This window comes from Channa argus, chromosome 4 (assembly GCF_033026475.1).
Source record: "Channa argus isolate prfri chromosome 4, Channa argus male v1.0, whole genome shotgun sequence".
Lineage (NCBI taxonomy): Eukaryota > Metazoa > Chordata > Actinopteri > Anabantiformes > Channidae > Channa > Channa argus.
Genome location: NC_090200.1, coordinates 18,600,317 through 18,619,181, shown reverse-complemented (window position 1 = coordinate 18,619,181; position 18,865 = coordinate 18,600,317). Strand labels below are relative to the sequence as shown.

Here is an 18,865-nt window from a genome sequence, read left to right as displayed (position 1 = left end):
AGAGAGAGAGAGAGAGAGAGAGAGAGTTTTATATAGTTATATATAACTATATATATATGTGTATGTGTATATATATATATATATATATATATATATATATATATATATATATATATATATATATATATATATATATATATATATATATATAAATACACAAAAACACTATCACCTTCTTGCTATCAGTCAGTCATAACATGTTGTTGGAGCCTGTCAGTGTCCGGTTATTACTGTACCAGAAAACTGCACAGGCTATTTAGTGATGACAAACAGGATTCATGCTGATACATAAATAATGTGACCTCTACAGTGATGACATGAAATGTTCACTTCTACAGCTCCCTGACATTCACTGAACTATAGACTAAATTAGTTAAATATGTTATAAATAAACTGTCAATTTGCAACCAAAACTGCATCGCATTAAACTTGAAAAAGCTGGAAATATATGTTCTAAGCATTTCTTGCTACCTTTGTTATTGTTGAGCATTAAAAATACTTTATATGAGTGTAAGTTATACCTTGCAATTTGAAATGAACTTTTCATGACTCCCCTGATTGCCACATATTTTTTACCAGACAAGCTTAAGTCATCTTAAAGGTCTTAAAGAAGTCACGGTTCTAGGTTGACATTTCAAGGTGCTAAGGCTTAGATTTGTCCAGAGAAGGTGTGGCTGACTGTAGATAACATTTGCCAAATAAAGTTATGTTTTGGTGATTTCTTCATTAGATTTATTTTGATGGATTAGTGGTAAATGAGACAGGTGGCTGTACGTGTGCCTTTTCCAGTAAGTCTTCATCAGAAACATTTGCCTAACATTTAATGTCTGCTGTATCTTGTCAAGCCCTGTGCATTTGACCTAGCTAGCATAACTTACAGTAGAATATTACTCATAGGTCTGTCTTATCTTCAATGTATACAGATGCAGAATCTTCCAGGAATGGTTGCAACATGGTAGAAAATGTTTTTTATTGTACTATTAAATTCTTTCCCATATAAGTGCAAAACCTTTCCCATATAGTGCAAAACCAACCAAACAACAACAACAAAAAAAACAATGCACCCAAGTCTAAACCCTGAACCCTTGGACTATGACTGTTGACTGAAGAAAAATCCCCTCATACATCTTTCTAACTACAAGGAAAGAAAAGTATACTAGTGTGCTGTGCATGTGTTTTTACTATGGTGACAAGCTCCATTTTCTGTACTGTACAAAAGTGACTACTTGTCTTCCTGCTGAGTTATTGTGTTTAGGGAGGACACTTGAAAAATATTTCAATGATATGTAATCCCTCTATTCTATAGCTGGTTTACAAGCTTTTGTAATGTAACCAGACTAATACAATCAGTGCAGTCACTAGTCATGATGTCCTAGTACATATCCTGGTATCCTATGTCCTAAATATAAAGTATAAATATCAAAATTCTATTTGATTAAAATATGAAGCTTTACTCCTCTGATCACATTACAATGTTTTATTTTATTACGGCATTGTGGCCCATAACAGTACAAAGCACTAAAACATTAGATATAATAATTACAACAGGATCTAAAGATCATCCAAACACATGCCCTTGCATGTGGAATGTACTGAAAAGCATCTAGTACGTTCCACATGCAATGTGGAGGGAGTGACCTGGAGGAGTGTCCTTTTATTAAAACGTCAATGCATATTTTCACCTGAGTTTAAGATGCTCAGGACCTTTAACGTGCCTGTCACTTTTGCAGTAGACTGCTCACTTTAATAATTCAGCTAATTGTCACCTTTTGTTCATTATTTTTATTTTTAAAAAATAATTAAAAACAAAATATAAAAACTAAGACTGATTAATTAAAATGGGCACTGTGCAAAGCTTCAGGGCATTGTGTGACCGTCCAAAAAATACTAATGTTCGTATCAGTCTTCCAGCAGTTTGCTTTGTATGGCAGATAGCCATGATAATCTTGTTTGGGGTTTTTATTAGGTACAACCCAGAGTCAGATGCACACTGGCAAGATTACAGGAAACAAAACAACATTTCAAGCAACATTGAGAATGACTTCTACTACAGATATCCAAGTAAGTAACTTCCTTTTGTTTTTTTAATCTTTTTTAAATTCTGTTTCTAGCAATCTTGCCCTAGTCTATTTCTACAGCCCATACGCCTTTACTATTCTGTTTTTATACAGATACCTAATATCATTTATACATTCATGTTTCCATATTATGTATATTTGGCTTCAAATTCTATTGAAAAAATATTTTACTTGATCTCAGGCAGATCATAGTTCTCAGATAATGATGACATTAGAAACACAATCTGCAACTATCAAATTATTTCAGCATTGTTGACAAGAGTCGAGCTCTCAAAGACACACATTTTCCCCGGGGGTTCACTCCCCCCAGGCCATTTTAACGATAGCTGACCTGTCTATGCTGGATAAAAACACATTTATTTTGGTTGTATACACTCAGATGGCTGCTCAGTGAGTCTAGGCTTTGTTCTATAAGCAGCACAGCACAAACTACATCCTTCAAAACAATAGCACAGTTGAACCAGTCCCTTTCTAAAACAGTGTCAACAGTATCAACCTCAACCCACAATTTATTACACTATTGATGTATTATACTACATTAGTTGGAAAACCTGAGAGACAAATACATACAATTTGCCCGCAATTTGGGGTGTGCATGTGTATTGTATGGGTGTGGTTGTGCTGCCCCAACAATCTATGGTGTCAGTGTCAGGTATGGGATTGGGTGTCAAGTGATTAATGTGTCCACCGACACAGTCTGTTGTCTGAGACCAAAACGATCACAGCTGAAAGCCATAGCACCTAATTTTACAACACAATAGCCTCCCTCAGTGTTGTCTGGGTGTCCTGAAACAGTGAAACATTGCTATTGCTATTATTATGTAATTCAGCATTGAGTACATTGGATACATTCATGCAACTATAGCGTGCCACAGTGCTGTGGGAACACACTGTGCCACCACCTGTGTCCAGTGTGGGTACAGTGATGTTGATAATAAATGCATCTAGCTGGTTTATGCTGGTATCCGCATACTTTTGCTTGCTGTGGATACTAACTGTCTCACATGTTAATATGGGCCACAGAGGTCAGTACCGGCATAAATACCTTTCATTACCATTAAAACATATCAACATCTATCCAGCAAGTAACAGTAAATACTGCAGTGTCCTTGAGCCATGTTCATGTCAAATCCCCTTCTTATGTAATAAGTCCTCATGAATCCGCATAGTGGAGACGAGTTTTATCAACATATTAACAAAACTAAAGACACTAATAGATGAAGTTATCATTTAGTACATGGACTACTATGTTTGGTCTACATATATATTAAACGACCAATAGGCAAAAAACATTGTTGGCCGGTTGAAATATTTGGTCCTACACATTACACAGCCACAGTGTCCAATTCAAACCCAGTCAGACCTCATATCAGCTTAAATAAGAGTCGAAACAACCCAAAATGACACCAGCATGATGTATGAGCGCTGTCCTGCATGGAAACTTTTTCAACTGTGTGGAAACTCCTTGTTTTCTCTCACCCTTCTTCTGTCCCGACCCCAGGTTTCCAGGATGTTCATGTGATGATCTTTGTTGGGTTTGGCTTCTTGATGACGTTTCTCAAGCGATACAGCTTTGGGGCAGTGGGTTTCAACTTCCTTGTCGCAGCCTTCGCCATTCAGTGGGCTCTGCTGATGCAGGGTTGGTTCCACAGTCTGGACTACACAGATGGAAAGATCAAAATAGGAGTTGAAAAGTGAGTGTTTTTCTCAGTCAGTCAAAAGGTTCCATTGTTTTTATTGTACTTTAATTTGAGGATCGTAGCTCAATAAAATTATATACAGAAGCTGCAACTGTGTCAATCTAAAGCAGAGGAACCTATTCAGATCAAGTTCACTGATTAGTCACTGGGGAATATAACTAGTGTGACTAGTGTGAATACATCTCCACCTGCACGGTTTCTATTGAAAGTAAGGCGGGGATAAAAAGCAAGGTGGGAAACCAGTCTGGCTAACTCAACCTCATAAAGACATGCAATTTCCAAGGGCATTCGTTTTATTGTTTGTGTACTTTGTGGTTGGAAAGTAAACAGTAAGATGACAACAGAATGATAACACTGGTGTACTCTAGTAAAGTCACTGTGTGTCGACAGATATGATAGATGTATGACAGATATAACAGATATACTGAAAGCATATCTGTTGTGTAAATAACATTACTGATCTTGAGTAGTCGTGCACTCTTAGCAAGAAAAACATTTTGTCATATTTGCCAGTAATATTACAATATCTTTCATATTGTTGTGTTTGTGGTCTACATTTTGGCTCTGTTCTTCCTCAGCCTGATCAATGCTGACTTCTGTGCAGCAAGCTGCTTAATTGCCTACGGGGCAGTGCTGGGCAAAGTCAGTCCAGTCCAGCTGTTGGTTATGACCCTGTTTGAGGTCACGCTGTATGCTGTGGAGGAGTATATTATCCTGAATCTCATACATGTAAGTTTAAGCCACTGAGTTTAAGATAGAGTTAAAGTGGGAGAGAACATCTCATATAAAAGCTGACAGCATTACTAAAGTTCAGCTAACTCTTCAAATGTAAGTCATGACAATATCATGACATATGGCCCTGGAGTCATTCCATGTCATCACACACCTACAAATATGTCGTAACATTCTTGTAACCACAACTAATGTAACCTAAAGCTGCAACTAACAGGCTCTTTCTTCAAGGCCAAAGATGCTGGAGGCTCCATGGTGATACACACATTTGGAGCTTATTTTGGTCTTACCATCTCTTGGATGCTCTATAGACCAAATCTGGACCAGAGCAGTCGTCTGCAGGGCTCTGTCTACCACTCAGATGTCTTTGCTATGATTGGTGGGTGCACACAGTAATACCTGCTTATTACTTTTGATTTTTTTACGTCCAGAAATATTTCCAATACCTTTCATTGTTCTGTTTGTCTGTAGTTTATTAGGCCCTTTGACCTCTACCTCCCTGCTTTTTGCATAGGTACCCTCTTCTTGTGGATGTTCTGGCCCAGCTTTAACTCAGCCATCTCAGAACATGGGGATGGGCAGCATAGAGCAGCCATCAACACCTACCTGTCTTTGGCTGCATCTGTGCTCACCGCTGCGGCCATATCAAGTGTCTGCCAGAAGCACGGAAAACTAGATATGGTTATGACCAGTTACTTTGTTCACGTCACTCTCAAACACTCATTGTAAAGTTTTACTATTATCTATTATGTGGTTAGGATAATAGGCAGTATCTATATTTGTAAAGATGGCATTGGAAGTGAAGCTGAAATAGCGTATCTTTTTACCATATTTACTGTTTACACCTGAACAAACTTTAGGATTGTTAAGCTTTGACATGCTGGTTGATGAAGTGATTTTAGCAAGAACAGTAAAAAAAAGTTAGAGGTTAGAATCAGCTTTATTGGCCAAGTATCCAAACACACACAAAGAATCCACTTCAGGTCATTGGTAGAGCTCAAGAACTACAGACTCAGTGTTCTTCATACGGTGACGAGATCAAATTGACACAATTTTTTTTGTAACGTTGTATTGTTTTTCTGCATTTGTTTCAAAGGTTCACATCCAGAACTCCACTCTTGCTGGAGGTGTTGCAGTGGGAACAGCAGCAGAGTTCATGCTGATGCCCTACGGGTCTCTGATCGTAGGATTCTGTTGTGGTATCATCTCCACACTGGGATATGTCTTCCTCACGGTATGATATCTGTCTGGTTTTTGTGATCAGGTATTTTCCTAAATTCGGCCTTCATTGCTGCTCTTTCTGGCTGTAGTGTTAATACTCAAACTAATTTAAACTAGTCCTAACTGATATCTCTATTTCAGCCGTTGTTGGAAAAGCACTTGAAGATTCACGACACATGTGGAATCCATAACCTTCATGCCATGCCAGGAGTCTTAGGAGGCATTGTGGGAGCCGTTACTGCTGCATGTGCTACAGACTCAGTTTATAGCGCAGAAGGGTGAGTGGTACTTGCTTACAAATAGAAACCAGAAGTCAGGTGTCATGGTTAAGGTATTTTAATGAAATTGATGATTGAAAGAATATATATAAGCTATTGTTGCAATTCAAAAACATTGTGATGTAACTTCTCTCTATTAAAGGCTGACTGCCATGTTCAACCCAAATGGGTATTTTGAAAGCGTGATACCTTCAAAGCAAGGTGGTCTCCAGGCTGCAGGCCTTTGTGTGGCTCTCTGCTTTGGTGTAGGTGGAGGTATCATTGTTGGTAAGGAATAACCGCTTCAACCACCTTTCAGTTTGACCATATGTCCAAGTATAACTGAAACTGAAATGAACATTAATAACTGTGATGTTATTATGATATTAACACAACAGATGGTGTTTGTTGGAATGATTTGTTTTCTTCTCAGGCTTCATCTTAAGATTACCTATCTGGGGAGATCCTGCAGATGAAAATTGCTATGATGATGAGACATACTGGGAGGTAAGGGACAAATCTTAACTGCAGTAAAGACATTTTTTTCAGTTTCAAACTGGATTATCAATATCTGGACCCAAACCAATCCATGATATTCTATGCTGTGTGAGTAATACCATGCACTGAATGAGATTGGAGACAAATCTTTTCAGGCAAAGTGATCACAGTGCTGGGCCCTGACTTTCCAGCAGCCAGGCTGCTAGTAGGTGGCTTTGTAGTTCATCTGCTCTGACCTGACCTGAATGGGATAATGTCCATAATTCTTTACTACTGGAACCTCAAGGATCGGCTAACATATTAAACATACTTTAGATCTATCCCGTCAATGAGAAAAAAATTTAAGAGCTGTCTATTACACATATTGTATCCATGTGTATCAATATTTGTTTTGATTTGAAAAGCTTGATGTACTTTTAGTTTGCCACGCTATCCCTCTTTACAGTATGTACATTACTCAGTGTTCTACTGTAATTGTGGCACCTCCTTTGACAAACAAACAGCTCATAATTTTCTACGACAAGAAAGAGTGCACATCAATCACATTTTAAGTTGTTATTGTTTCCCCTTCTGAATCGATTGTTCACAGGTTCCTGAAGATGAAGAGAGCATCCCACCCATATTGCAGTATAACAACCACATGCGAAACAAAGATCTGTGAGTATCACTTGTTTGTTTATCTGACAACAGCATTGCAGTCATGGAAATATGATGTTCTCATAGCAAACAAGTCAAGCGGGTGGTGCTTTTGTTGTTGAGATGTGTGTTGCATTCAATGTCCTTTGGGTGGCAGCAGATCCATATTTGCAGAGCTTTCATGTGACTTTCATGTGATCCTGCCCCTTTGTTAGGAATACCAGTTCTTAGTGTTGAGTACAATCTGACCACGCAGAGAGGATGTAGATGTGGACAGCATGACACTGCTGACATGCACGTCTTCAGTTTTGTTGTCTGTCACTTTGGGCTAGAATAGAAATCCTGTCATGACCCTATGCTCTGCAGTTTCTACGTGAAGCTCACCAGTGCTGCTTGGTGATTTTTTTTTGCACAGCGCAGCTCTACATGCGCAGCTCTTCAAAGTGACCTTCACATAACACAAGTCTTGTTTACTGTGAAAATGAAAATGATACTGTAAAAAAAATGAAGCATGATTTACTTAGAATGTTATGCATAAATGAATGAAGCATTAATTTCAGTGTAATTTCCCCAGAAGACTGATTGTTTAATTAGAAACAAATGTCCGTGAATAAAAATAGGTTTTTAATACAGGCTATAGAAAAAAATAAACCTTGTCACCATGACCTATTTCTTCTGCTTCTTTTCCTTTCGGCTGTTCCTTTTCAGGAGTCACTATTTATTAAAGACATATTTTATATAATATTATTTACATGTGAGCTGCAACTATTCTGTTCTGTGTCATTATTATTTTTACATATTATTTAATGCTTTTTTTCAGAACAGAATCCAATTTCAGCATGGAGCAGCACAGTCGATAGACCTGGATCTTGATTGATTTCTGTCTTTATCACATGTGGGCCATTTGTTCCTTTTACTCGCCTGCCAAACATAAATATTTTTCGATACCATTACTCCTCAGCAATCAATACCATTTTCATTCAGTAAATATATCGCTATTTGTTTGTGTGAAGTAAAAAAAAATTTTTTTTTTATTTCCAAATTATTTATATTAAATTTAAATCAACGAATACTGAAATAAAAAAAAATGTTAAATGACTGAAATTATGTTGGCTTTAGTGGAGGGAGCCCGATAGGTAGATTTACTCAGAAAACTTGACTGTGAGACCACAACTCTGCTTTCTTTAAGCAGCAATGAGGGGAATATTTAAATAAAGTAAATAATACTATGCATTTAATTTGCTTCAGACCCATTTAAATTAAACTTTATGAATTTTCCTATCAGTGATGTAACGGTCTGCAGGTGAAATCTGAGGTGAATACAGACATTTAGTCACGTTTATATTGAGATCTTCCTCATGTTATGTTTCCATTTTAAATTATTGGCATCAGACACATAAATTGAGAATGTTTGCACTAAGGAATAATGGGATTTATGTGCCATGTTACTGATAATATAGTTTAATTTTAAAAAATGCCTAGTTAACCCTTTGTGAAGATTATCAGTCATGCAAATCATGGTTATCTCAGAAAATGCTGTTCGGTGGTAACTAGACTTGATTTTAGTTTGTTCTGTGGCCACCAAACAGCATTTTCTGGGAAAGCTGTTACATTGGTTTGAACTGAGGGAGGCTGGGGCATTTCCCTTGGATGTTTGGTAAAACTTTAATTTAACTCGCTCTATTAAATTCTAAATATACACTTGGTAATTTAAAGATGCTATAATGTAGTTCTAGGCACATGAGTGTCTAAATAACTTACAGTATTTCCAACCATTATATCTTCGATAAGAAGAAAGAACTTTCTTATTACAAATACACCATAGTGACTTATAAACACAACGTTTAAAATGTTTATGTGCTGTTTAGAAATGTGAAATGTGAAAAATGGGTTAAAGTGGAGAGTTACCAGATATATTTATGTATGTTAATGATTTTGTCAAGAGATGATGTTACATGAAGATTTTGGTTTTGTCTAAAGTACAATATTAGATAAATCTGGAGTGTGTCTTTGCCTAGTGAAGAAAGATCATTTGTTTAATCACATCACTGAGGAGACAAAAGGTGCTCAATGGATACAATGTGCCTAAAATCCTAGACATCCTGAAAAAGAAAGAACAATCATCGGGCAGGTTAATTTAAAAAAATAATCTTTCTGATTTGATTCTTATATATTTATTTCTGATTTCTGCTCTGGATGGATGTTAACTGCACTAGATCTCCCCAGTGACTTTCACCTTCCTTTTGTTCTCACTCCTGAAATTCAAATGTTTCCTTGTGTTACTCAAGTGTCAGTGTTTGTACATTTTGATGAGATCTTCTATCCAAAGGCACTGGTGTCAGTCAGCCATGTAATATGCTTATTTTTTAAAAATGAAATGTTTATTAATGGCCTTGTAAATTTGAAAATTAATAAATAATTATTCATAAACTGTTACAAATGCATCATATACCTATAACCGATTAACAAATCAAATATGTTTAGCATTCATACTTGTAGAAAATTTACTTATAGATCAGAGATATAGGTCAGACTGAGGGTAAAGGTCCCACCCTTATTGCTCTCGCGGGACACTGGTGACCAAAGACCAGCCTCATCATCCTGACCTTGGGTCAAAGAGTAGCAAAAGAGCAAGTTCAATGACAGGGCTGCGCATATACACAGCATGGCAGTCATTTAAAATTGATCCCTGGAATTCCTGTGGAATCATATGCTATAAATTGTTGCCATTTTTGCATACCAATAAAGCCCTGGGAATAATCTTTTGATAGATGGAACATAATGCCTGATTTGTCCAAAAATATATTGAATCCAATTTCACCACACAACTTATTTGTGTGTCTGATATACAGCAAATCTGTCCATCATTTTCTGGTGACGGCTGTAATGTCCATGCGGCTCCGTCCACCTGGCTGTGGTGTTTCATGGGTTGAAGGCAGTAGCAGGATCAGCAGCAGCAGCAGCAGCTGATAGCGAGAGTGTGGATGATTCCCATACGAGTAGCAGCAAGAATCCACCTCCTCACCCAGTCTCCCCTGCGAACAAAGGCAGGCTTAGTGCTGTTTTCTTTTGTCATCAGTAACGTGTTTGAGTAAAGGAGGTAATGGTACCACAATTGCTCCAATTAAAGGAGATGCAGCCCTGCTGGGAAGAAAGGTTCCCACATTGCCCTCGATACCCCCCCAATACCCACACACGCGCACACACGCGCACACACACACACACACACACACACACACACACACACACACACACACACACACACACACAAATCAGGCCTCTTCTCATCCATGCAGTTCCCGTCCCAACTCTACTCATGTTTATTCATCAGCCACTTAAAGGGCAAATGCAGAGGCCTGTTAAAACTAAATCAGACTTATTTTTAAATGATACCAGGCCTTACACTCTGAGGCTGAGGGAGCCAAGCCCTATGGTGTCCTGATAGTCATGTCTGAGAAAGTTTACCCTTCTTTGGAAAGCAACTGACTGCAAATGTGACTTCCATAAGGTAAAACACAAAGTGTGCTGGGCTAGCAGGGAAGGAGGGGGGCCAAGACGCCACAGAGAAGACGAAAGACTTGAGGAGGCAAAGGGGCATGAAAAGGGGGAGGTATGGACGGAGAGCTAGGCCTCACTTTCATTGCTGATGACTGACTGCCTGCCATCCAGGCTCAATCATGATCTTTGATTGACAGGTCGTGGGAAGGAAAGGGTGGGAAAGAGGTTGAGGGACGAGAGCTTAGAATGGGAGCTGCACAAAACATGTGCCCGTACAGGGGGCTATGGAGACGCTCATTAATGATAAAGACCGTACCAGGAAAAGCGTGTTTTCCCTGCATGCCACGTTGTTTGTAGACTGAGATTAGTTTGTAATCTTCTATACATGCAACGTAAAATGTATAGAATGTGAGGAGGCTAAATACAACGTGGGAGGTTGTGTTAGAGCACCTGGCTGTGGCTTTTTGTTCTTTTATTTTTAACCACAATTCTAAGAAAACAACATAAAATGTCCAGCGGTTATTGTGTTGATGCATGTCTGTTTAGCTGATTGTTGTAATCTTGCAGTTGACAGATTTGTGTCAGTCACTTTCTAGTAAAAATCTCCTCTGAATTCACTTTACAGTAATGAGGGTCTACAGTAGTTAGAGGTGTATTCAGGGACCCATGTTCAACCCCTTATAAAGAGAGCAGTAAAAGCCCCCACTGAAGCATCCACAAGTCCATAAAACTGTTCATAAACTATTCAAGTCCTTACTCTTTTCTCTCTGAAAGTAATCAGCTCAAGTTTTTGGGCAGCCGCTGTGTCTCCTAAAGGTTACTTCTCAGCAGGTGCATCTGACTTACAAAGCCTTGAGCATTTAGTCTTCTTGATGTCCTGGCAACTACCACACTGCCACATACTGTACTTTCAATCCTCCTCCTCATCATCATCAAGATATATATATATATATATATATATATATATATATATATATATATATATATATATATATATATATATATATATATATATATATATATATATATATATATATATATATATATATATATATATATATATATATATATATATATATATATATATATATATATATATATATATATATATCATAAACTTAAACATACAAAATAGTTTAAAATATTAAACCGTTGGCATGCAACCTTTTCAGCTTATGATCCTTTACAAAGGAGAGTCTTCCGTTACGGCCACATTTTCAGATGTCTCAAACAGATTTTAACTTATTTTTAATTAAATTTTATTTAATTTGTGCCTCATGGGGTAGTATGGGTCATCTACCAATAGCAGAGTCAGTGACTCAATCCCCCAGCTCCTCTGGTTCACATGTTGAAGTAACTGAATGTAAATTAATTTTCCAAGCCGGGATTGGGATTCTTTTCAGGTAATGTGTATCACATTTTTAAACTATGCTGCGTCCTTCTACTCCACTACATCTCAGGATGTTTTACCTTTTTTCTTATTGCATTTCATTTAATTATTATTTAAAGGCGCGCTGCACATGACACACTGTTTATCCCATCAGCAAATAAAGCTTGAAAACTTAACCAGCTACAATAATGAAATGCATCATAATAATCAATACAATACAGATAGAAACACAAGATGGTGAAAGAATGTTCTGCACTATTTATTTTTTATAGTTAATGTTTCTGTACTTTAAGTATATTATGACAGCAGAACTTCCACTTAAAAAGGGGACTTTTACACTGGAATTCATTCTTTTTTTAAAAAGTAAATTCTCTGAATACCTGCTGGGTCCAACTACCACTGGAACCACTGGAGCGGCAAGTCTTTTAGTTGGGGATGTCTGAATAAAATATTTAAGTAATGTATAAAAAAAAAACAGTTCCACCCTGACCAACTACATCAGCAAAAATGATGCTGCTTATGTACCAGTGCTGCTGCATTAACAGTCTTATAATGTCATATAGAATCAGTTACTGTGGTAACCAGCCAGCAATAACTTTTGGTTCTCTAAATACAATTTACGTATATGGAGAACCTATACTTAAAGTGGTCTATTTTAACATTGTTGTACAGGTACTTTTATTTGACTAAATTATGTGGTTACATTTTCCACTAGTACCACCGTCACTTCTTCCTCCCTGTGTTAGCTGCAGCCTCTCAGCTCGGGTACCCCTCTGGCCTCCCCAGGCCACTAACTGTCCACAGAGGTTGTTTAAGTGTCCCTATCGGACCACAGTGGAGAGGAACAGCAGATTAAGCATGATCCTATCCGCTCACCACTAGCCCCTTCATTCGCTCCGTTACACCAGCATTTAAAAGGAGGAGGGGACACCATTCAAGCCCATGATATGAATCCCAGACGTGAGGACAAGAACAGAGCTTTCACCCTCGTTTCACAGAAAAGACCCCTTTCTGGCACCCTCTAATTCTGGTTCCTCCGGGCTTCTGGGTTCAATGGTGGACTCCTGTTGTGAGGGGACAAAGCCTCTCAGTCATCCGGCGATGGTTGCTAGGGGAAGCCGAATGTATGGGGAGGGACGGGCTGCTGTTGTCCCAGACGAAATGTCTCTCTTAGGCGGCCGAGATCTGGTGATTGACAGGTGGCTACACGCTCCACTGCAGATCACCCGGGAGGTCTGGGGGGCCTTATATCCGTGACCATGACTGTGTGTGTGTGTGTGTGTGTGACAGGTTATGTTGTTTGACAGGGTGAACAGGGGGCTCTGCGGATGTAGTGTATAGGTTTCTGCCACTATGAAAGTGGCTCAGCTTCTTACCTGCAGAGGGAGCTGCTTCTGCTTAAGACAAATGTTTAATCACCTTGTAACAATCTATTGTGTTGTGGTGTTTTTGCCTTTGAACCTGGGTGGCAAAGGTTGAAGTACTCGGACAATTTACCAAAGTAAAGTAGTACCAGTACAACAATGTGAAAGTACTAATAGGTTTAAAAAAAATAATTTTAATTCTGAAATTAACATAGATTGTCGAAGTGTCTCTGGGCAAGACACTGAACCCCTAACAGCCCATTCCCCTCCCCAACTGTGCTGTGCCGGTCCAAGCCTGGTAGAAATTGGGGAGGGTTGCGTCAGGAAGGGCATCCGGCATGAAAACCGCGCCAAATCAACATGCGGACAATGATCTGATGTGGCGACTCTGAACTCACAGGATAAGCCGAAAGGACAAAAAAACAGCAATATACAGTGTTCACAGGTGGACAAATGTGAAACTAAAGTGCACATGTACTAAGCATGGACTTCTTAATGAAGTACAAATTATCTTATGTCCAATACTTTTAAAATAGGAAATAACATAATATAATAACACTCCATGACATAATAGAGTAGCCTACAGAATGGAAAGTGACCTTTATATAAAGCACATTACTACCAGGTAATGAAAATTACAATTTTCCATCAAAGCAGTTCTGCTAAGATATATGTCAATTGTAGATTTTTGCTGATGTGTCACTGCAGAAGCTGTATTTGCTGCTGAAGTGGAGCTAATTTAACTTCTTTAACTTATTTATATGGTGTTAGCTTTAGTCTTTTGGTTCCCAAACAAGGAGTCAGGCCTTTCCAGCAAGTGAAAAAAATGAATCTGAGACATAGAGGAGACACACACATTTCTTTTTATTTTCTGGAAATCCCTTGATATTTGTTTTTTGAAAAAAGTATACATTTTGATCTCTTTGGGACTCCAAGAGTTATTCAAATGAAACTATCTGAGATGTTAGATGGAACTGCAAAAAGATTATTTAAAGGCATCCCAATAAAAAATAAATTTTTGAAGGAGCTCAAAAGCCACTGGTTTAACATAAGAATCAGACTCTGTTTTATTAAGTATCCATACAAAGAATGTGTCTCCGTTTTAGCTTCTACAACTTATAACAAAAATAAAACACAACAGCTAAAATTAATCAAAAACAAAAGGACATCGTGATCAAAATCAGCAATAGTTAAAAAGCTGTAACAGATGCTGTAAGCAAATACTTTCTTTTCTACCCAAAATGTATAATGGACCGGAAACAGTATTAAAACTTTAAAAATGCACATTTTGCACATAGTCTAAAATATACAAGCATCTGTGTTACTAAAAATAATGTATATCTATAATGACAGAGCTTGATAACAACAAACAAAAATGTACAGTTGTGGTTTTTGTTTGAAACTGAACATGGACAATAAACATTATAAAGAACAGACAGAGTCACAGAACAATTGTCAGAGACAGCATATGTTAAATTAAAACTGAAATTTGAGGCTTTGTAAGTCTAAAGAATTAGTGATATTCAGATTTGTGTCTCTTGTCTTCCAGTGTGGGAACCATCACCCCGCCAGTCTCTAGACATCAGCGGGCTCTGTTTCCAGGTCCAAGGCCACAGAGGTGAGTTGGAACAGACAGGGTAGGACTTAGGGATCTAAAGGGGTTCACACATGACACTGTCTCTCTTAAAATAGACGTCTGGGACTGTCTGGGTTCTGCCCTCCCAGACAGGGAGGCCTTCCACTCGTCAGATGCTGCCCACGCCCATCCCCACTCCACCCTCCGTTCCCCTTGACCTTGACTCTCCGTCACCATGGCCCCCCTGACAGTCTGGGGTCAAAGGCTAACACAGCAGCCCCACATCAGACACGGTTCGAATCCCCTGTGTCCATGTAAATGCTGAATGGTAAATCACCCTAAAATCAGCCTGTTGGAATGTGGCTTTGAATTCCTCTGGAGATGAACCTGACGGCCTCTGAGAAATGGACATTACTGTCATCAGATATGAAGATAAATTGATTTCATTTCATTTATTGCTTCTCTCCATTTCATCCATCAGGAATGTGATTTAGAAATAAAAATAAACGGAAGGAAATACATGGTCCAAATATGTGTTTTTGTCAGTGTTTGAGCAGTGGTTAAAATGCTAATCTGAGAATCAGCTTGCAGCTGTATTAGTAAAGCAGCCATGTTACATTTCACCTTTCACCTTTGCCAATTCACACCATCCTCATCCAATCACAGCCCAGCTACCAGCACGTCATGACAAATTTGTGGGAGAAGCAAACAACTGCAGCCTCACGTGGCTTTTTGAAAAATGCCAACCCACACAGTGTGCAGCTCTGATGAGCCTTTCCACTGTTCATGTGAGCATGCGCACAGCGCTGCTTGTGTCTCAATATGGAACTATCTCTCTTTCTCTCACATACCATCACTCTTTTTATCCCTTTATTCCTAAAACGTAAACCTTTAGTCAAGTGAAGTACACTAATAAAGGCATTTGTTTTTATGAAAATTAATATTCTTAGATTAACTCATTAAGACCCAAGATTTTTCTCCCTCTCCCAAGATATATACATTTGTAAATAAGGTATTTTGCAGTGTATTACAGGCCATAATACACTCCATAGTGTTTTTATTATATAGACATAGAATTTTTAAATCTGCATTACAATCTGGAAATTGATGTGCAGCATCATTCAGAAAAAAGACAGAAGTCACTGTACAGTTTGTCTTACATTCTACATTGTCTCCACACGTGGTGTGGAAACACAAGTTTACGCAAAGCTGTTTCTCCTCCTTTACGTGACCTGGTGGGGAATCAGTCTGGTGTTATTCTCTGCACAGACCTAACAAATAAACACCTTCTTCATTTTTGCCACAAAACCTCCGCCTGCAGATTATTAACTAATTTCACTTTTTCTTTAACTCCTTGTTTTCAGGGGAACAAAGCTTCTTAAAAGATCACTATGTTGGATTTGGGTGTGTAAATTACATGTTGGATGTAGTCAGATCTACATAGAATCTAGATAGAATAGATAGATAGAATCTATCTATCTATCTATCTATCTATCTATCTATCTATCTATCTATCTATCTATCTATCCATCTATCTATCTATCTATCTATCTTCTCTCTATTTAACTATTGGACAATTAACTGCCATAGCGAGATGACTGAGGTTTTCAACAGTTCAATCATTTGTCCTTTAAAATGTTGCGTTTAATTTAGGTTAATTTGCGTTTTAATCCATAAACACCACGGATGTATAAAAAAGAAATCAATCGAAAATGAATGTTTTCATTTTGTTCTCAAATATTTTAAAATAATCAAAGTTGTCGAAAGAAATACTTTTTTATGCACATATGAAAATATACTGTTACATAAAAACCTGGGATTTCTGGTTAATACGTGCACAGTTCGTGTTTGTTGTTATTTTCTTTTTCGTTCTTTTCTTTTTTCTTTTTCTTTGTTTTCTTTTTCTTTTCTTTTTCTTTGTCCTTTTTATTGCACTAACAGTTTTTAACAAGACAAGTGTACCATCCCGTCCTGAGCTTTTAAAATAAAAAAGATTATAAAATTACAGTTATCTTTAGTGACCTCTATTCTCTTTTTAATGTTAGTAGATACCATTTAAAATCGCACCTGACAATCTATGAGCCCTATAATAAAAAACTAGACGGAGCCGGTGCAGGTTCTCTGTCCAAGGACCTGTGGTTCATCACAGCAGCGGGGATCTGTGTTACAGCCCGTGAATGAGCTGCAGCGGGAGGCGGGGCACGCTGCACTGATGCCATCAAACACCAATCAAGAGGCGCTCTGCAGCTGAAAACACGGATAGAAAGACGCAAATACAAAGGTGTTAATTAACCTCCAGCCAATGCAAAATGAGAACGGAAAACGCGCGTTTTTGATAAAAAAACAAAAAACTCTGTTAGTCACATTTACCCCTTTATAAGGAACTAAAATCTAATCCATAGTAGAACTATAATAATTAATAGGAAGGTTTAATAATTTCTAAGGTTTAATATTGTTTGCTTTCTGTATGTATACCTTCATAAAGTGTATCAGTATTTATTTCCTACAATTAGATGTATGCAGGCTAAAAGCCCAGAGTCACTGAAAGCTTCATTTCCATATTGGATCTGTAGTGATGTTACACTGGGCTTAAGCTTAGGAAAAGTATGTAAACATTCATAGTTGGATCGTGGACTGAATGATGGTCAGTGGGTTTGTTCAATTGCTCAAGGGTCAATTTCTACTTGGTGCTGTCTCTGCAGCACTGATTGACAGAGACACAGTTAACGAAAACTTAAACTTATAGCCATGGTGTAGATAATTTGTATTAGGATCAGGAGAAATGAACCATTTGAGTATGACAATGACAGATTATTATGGAAACATTGTTATGTTTATATTACTGCATAATGTATATGTACAGTGACAAGGTGTTATTTTAATATGGGATGATTATTTTAGGTGACACGAGATTTAGCTGATAAAGTAAAGTAAAACAACCGTACACTGTTAAAGTAAGTAAAGTATGTAGAGATTATTTTATGTTATACACTTTTGAGAGCATGAGGAATCCAAAATAGTTTGGTTTAAGCATCAGCTCCTTAGAAGAGGAACCAATTGATTTTGAAGAGACCCAAACTCTTTGGAAGGAGAAAGGGCCTCCTGTTGTTTCAAACCAGCTCCACTAACTTCCCAAAGTGCTGGGGCCCAGAGGCAGGGCTGTATGGAGGGTGCGTGCCTCCAGTAAATGGCTGCAGCACGACTCCTCTGAAGCAGCAGTGGGGTTGGGTGATGAAGAAGAACATGTAGGATACATTAAATCAGCCACGATGAGGAGTTTAGGCGAGGGTTTCAGGTCTGCCTGAAAGGCTGCCGGCCAGCCCTTTACTGATGCTATTCACATCCTGGGAGAAGGGTCAGTGTCAGTGGAGTTCACAGGCCCCCTTTTCTTTCTTATGCTAAAGGCTCCTTCAGTGGCTAGAAAGGCATAAACAGCTCGTACTGACTTTCCCTCCAAAATGTGTGGAGTTCTCGAGCTGTGAGGGCCTACCTCTGTTAGTCTCTCTTCTGGTGTGGGATTACTCATTTAAAAGTCCTACAGCTGTTCCTCTTTACATCTATAGACTTGTATCAAAATCTAGTTATAACATGTTTGTTGAAGAAGCTCAGAGATTTGCAGGCTTTTGTTTTGAGTTTCCTCCCTTTATACCAATTGCTGTTTTAGTCACTGGCTTTTCTACTGACAGGATTTATTAACTTCCCACATACATTTACTTCATCGTGTATTTTTCTGTCCATTGGGGTCAAGTGGTCACTGGGGAATAACAGGAAACAGCCACTTAATTAGCCGCCCTTGACCTTTGGCTCGGGCTCAGGCGGCTCCTGACCTCAGCATCTCTCCGGCCTGTTTATTGTCCTCTGGGGGACTGTCCAGATCATGACACCTGATCTCTGCTGACCCGCAGGCACTTTGAA

General features: G+C 38.3%; 1 protein-coding gene across 2 annotated transcripts; it reads left to right on the top strand.

The window, feature by feature from the left end:
* Window positions 1–1,685: 1,685 nt before the first annotated feature.
* On the top strand, window positions 1,686–9,271 carry rhcgb (Rh family, C glycoprotein b). Of its 2 annotated transcripts, none has more exons than XM_067501395.1 (11): window positions 1,686–2,061; window positions 3,580–3,772; window positions 4,357–4,507; window positions 4,742–4,889; window positions 5,025–5,191; window positions 5,607–5,744; window positions 5,873–6,009; window positions 6,152–6,276; window positions 6,422–6,495; window positions 7,076–7,143; window positions 7,948–9,271. In XM_067501395.1, exons 1-11 carry the CDS (start codon window positions 1,839–1,841, stop codon window positions 7,997–7,999), a joined length of 1,476 nt encoding a protein of 491 aa, XP_067357496.1. In that variant the 5' UTR covers window positions 1,686–1,838; the 3' UTR covers window positions 8,000–9,271. The 2 variants fall into 2 exon arrangements, with proteins under 2 accessions (XP_067357496.1, XP_067357497.1); XM_067501396.1 differs by having other exon boundaries at window positions 1,687–2,061; window positions 7,943–9,271.
* The last annotated feature ends 9,594 nt before the right edge of the window (window positions 9,272–18,865 follow it).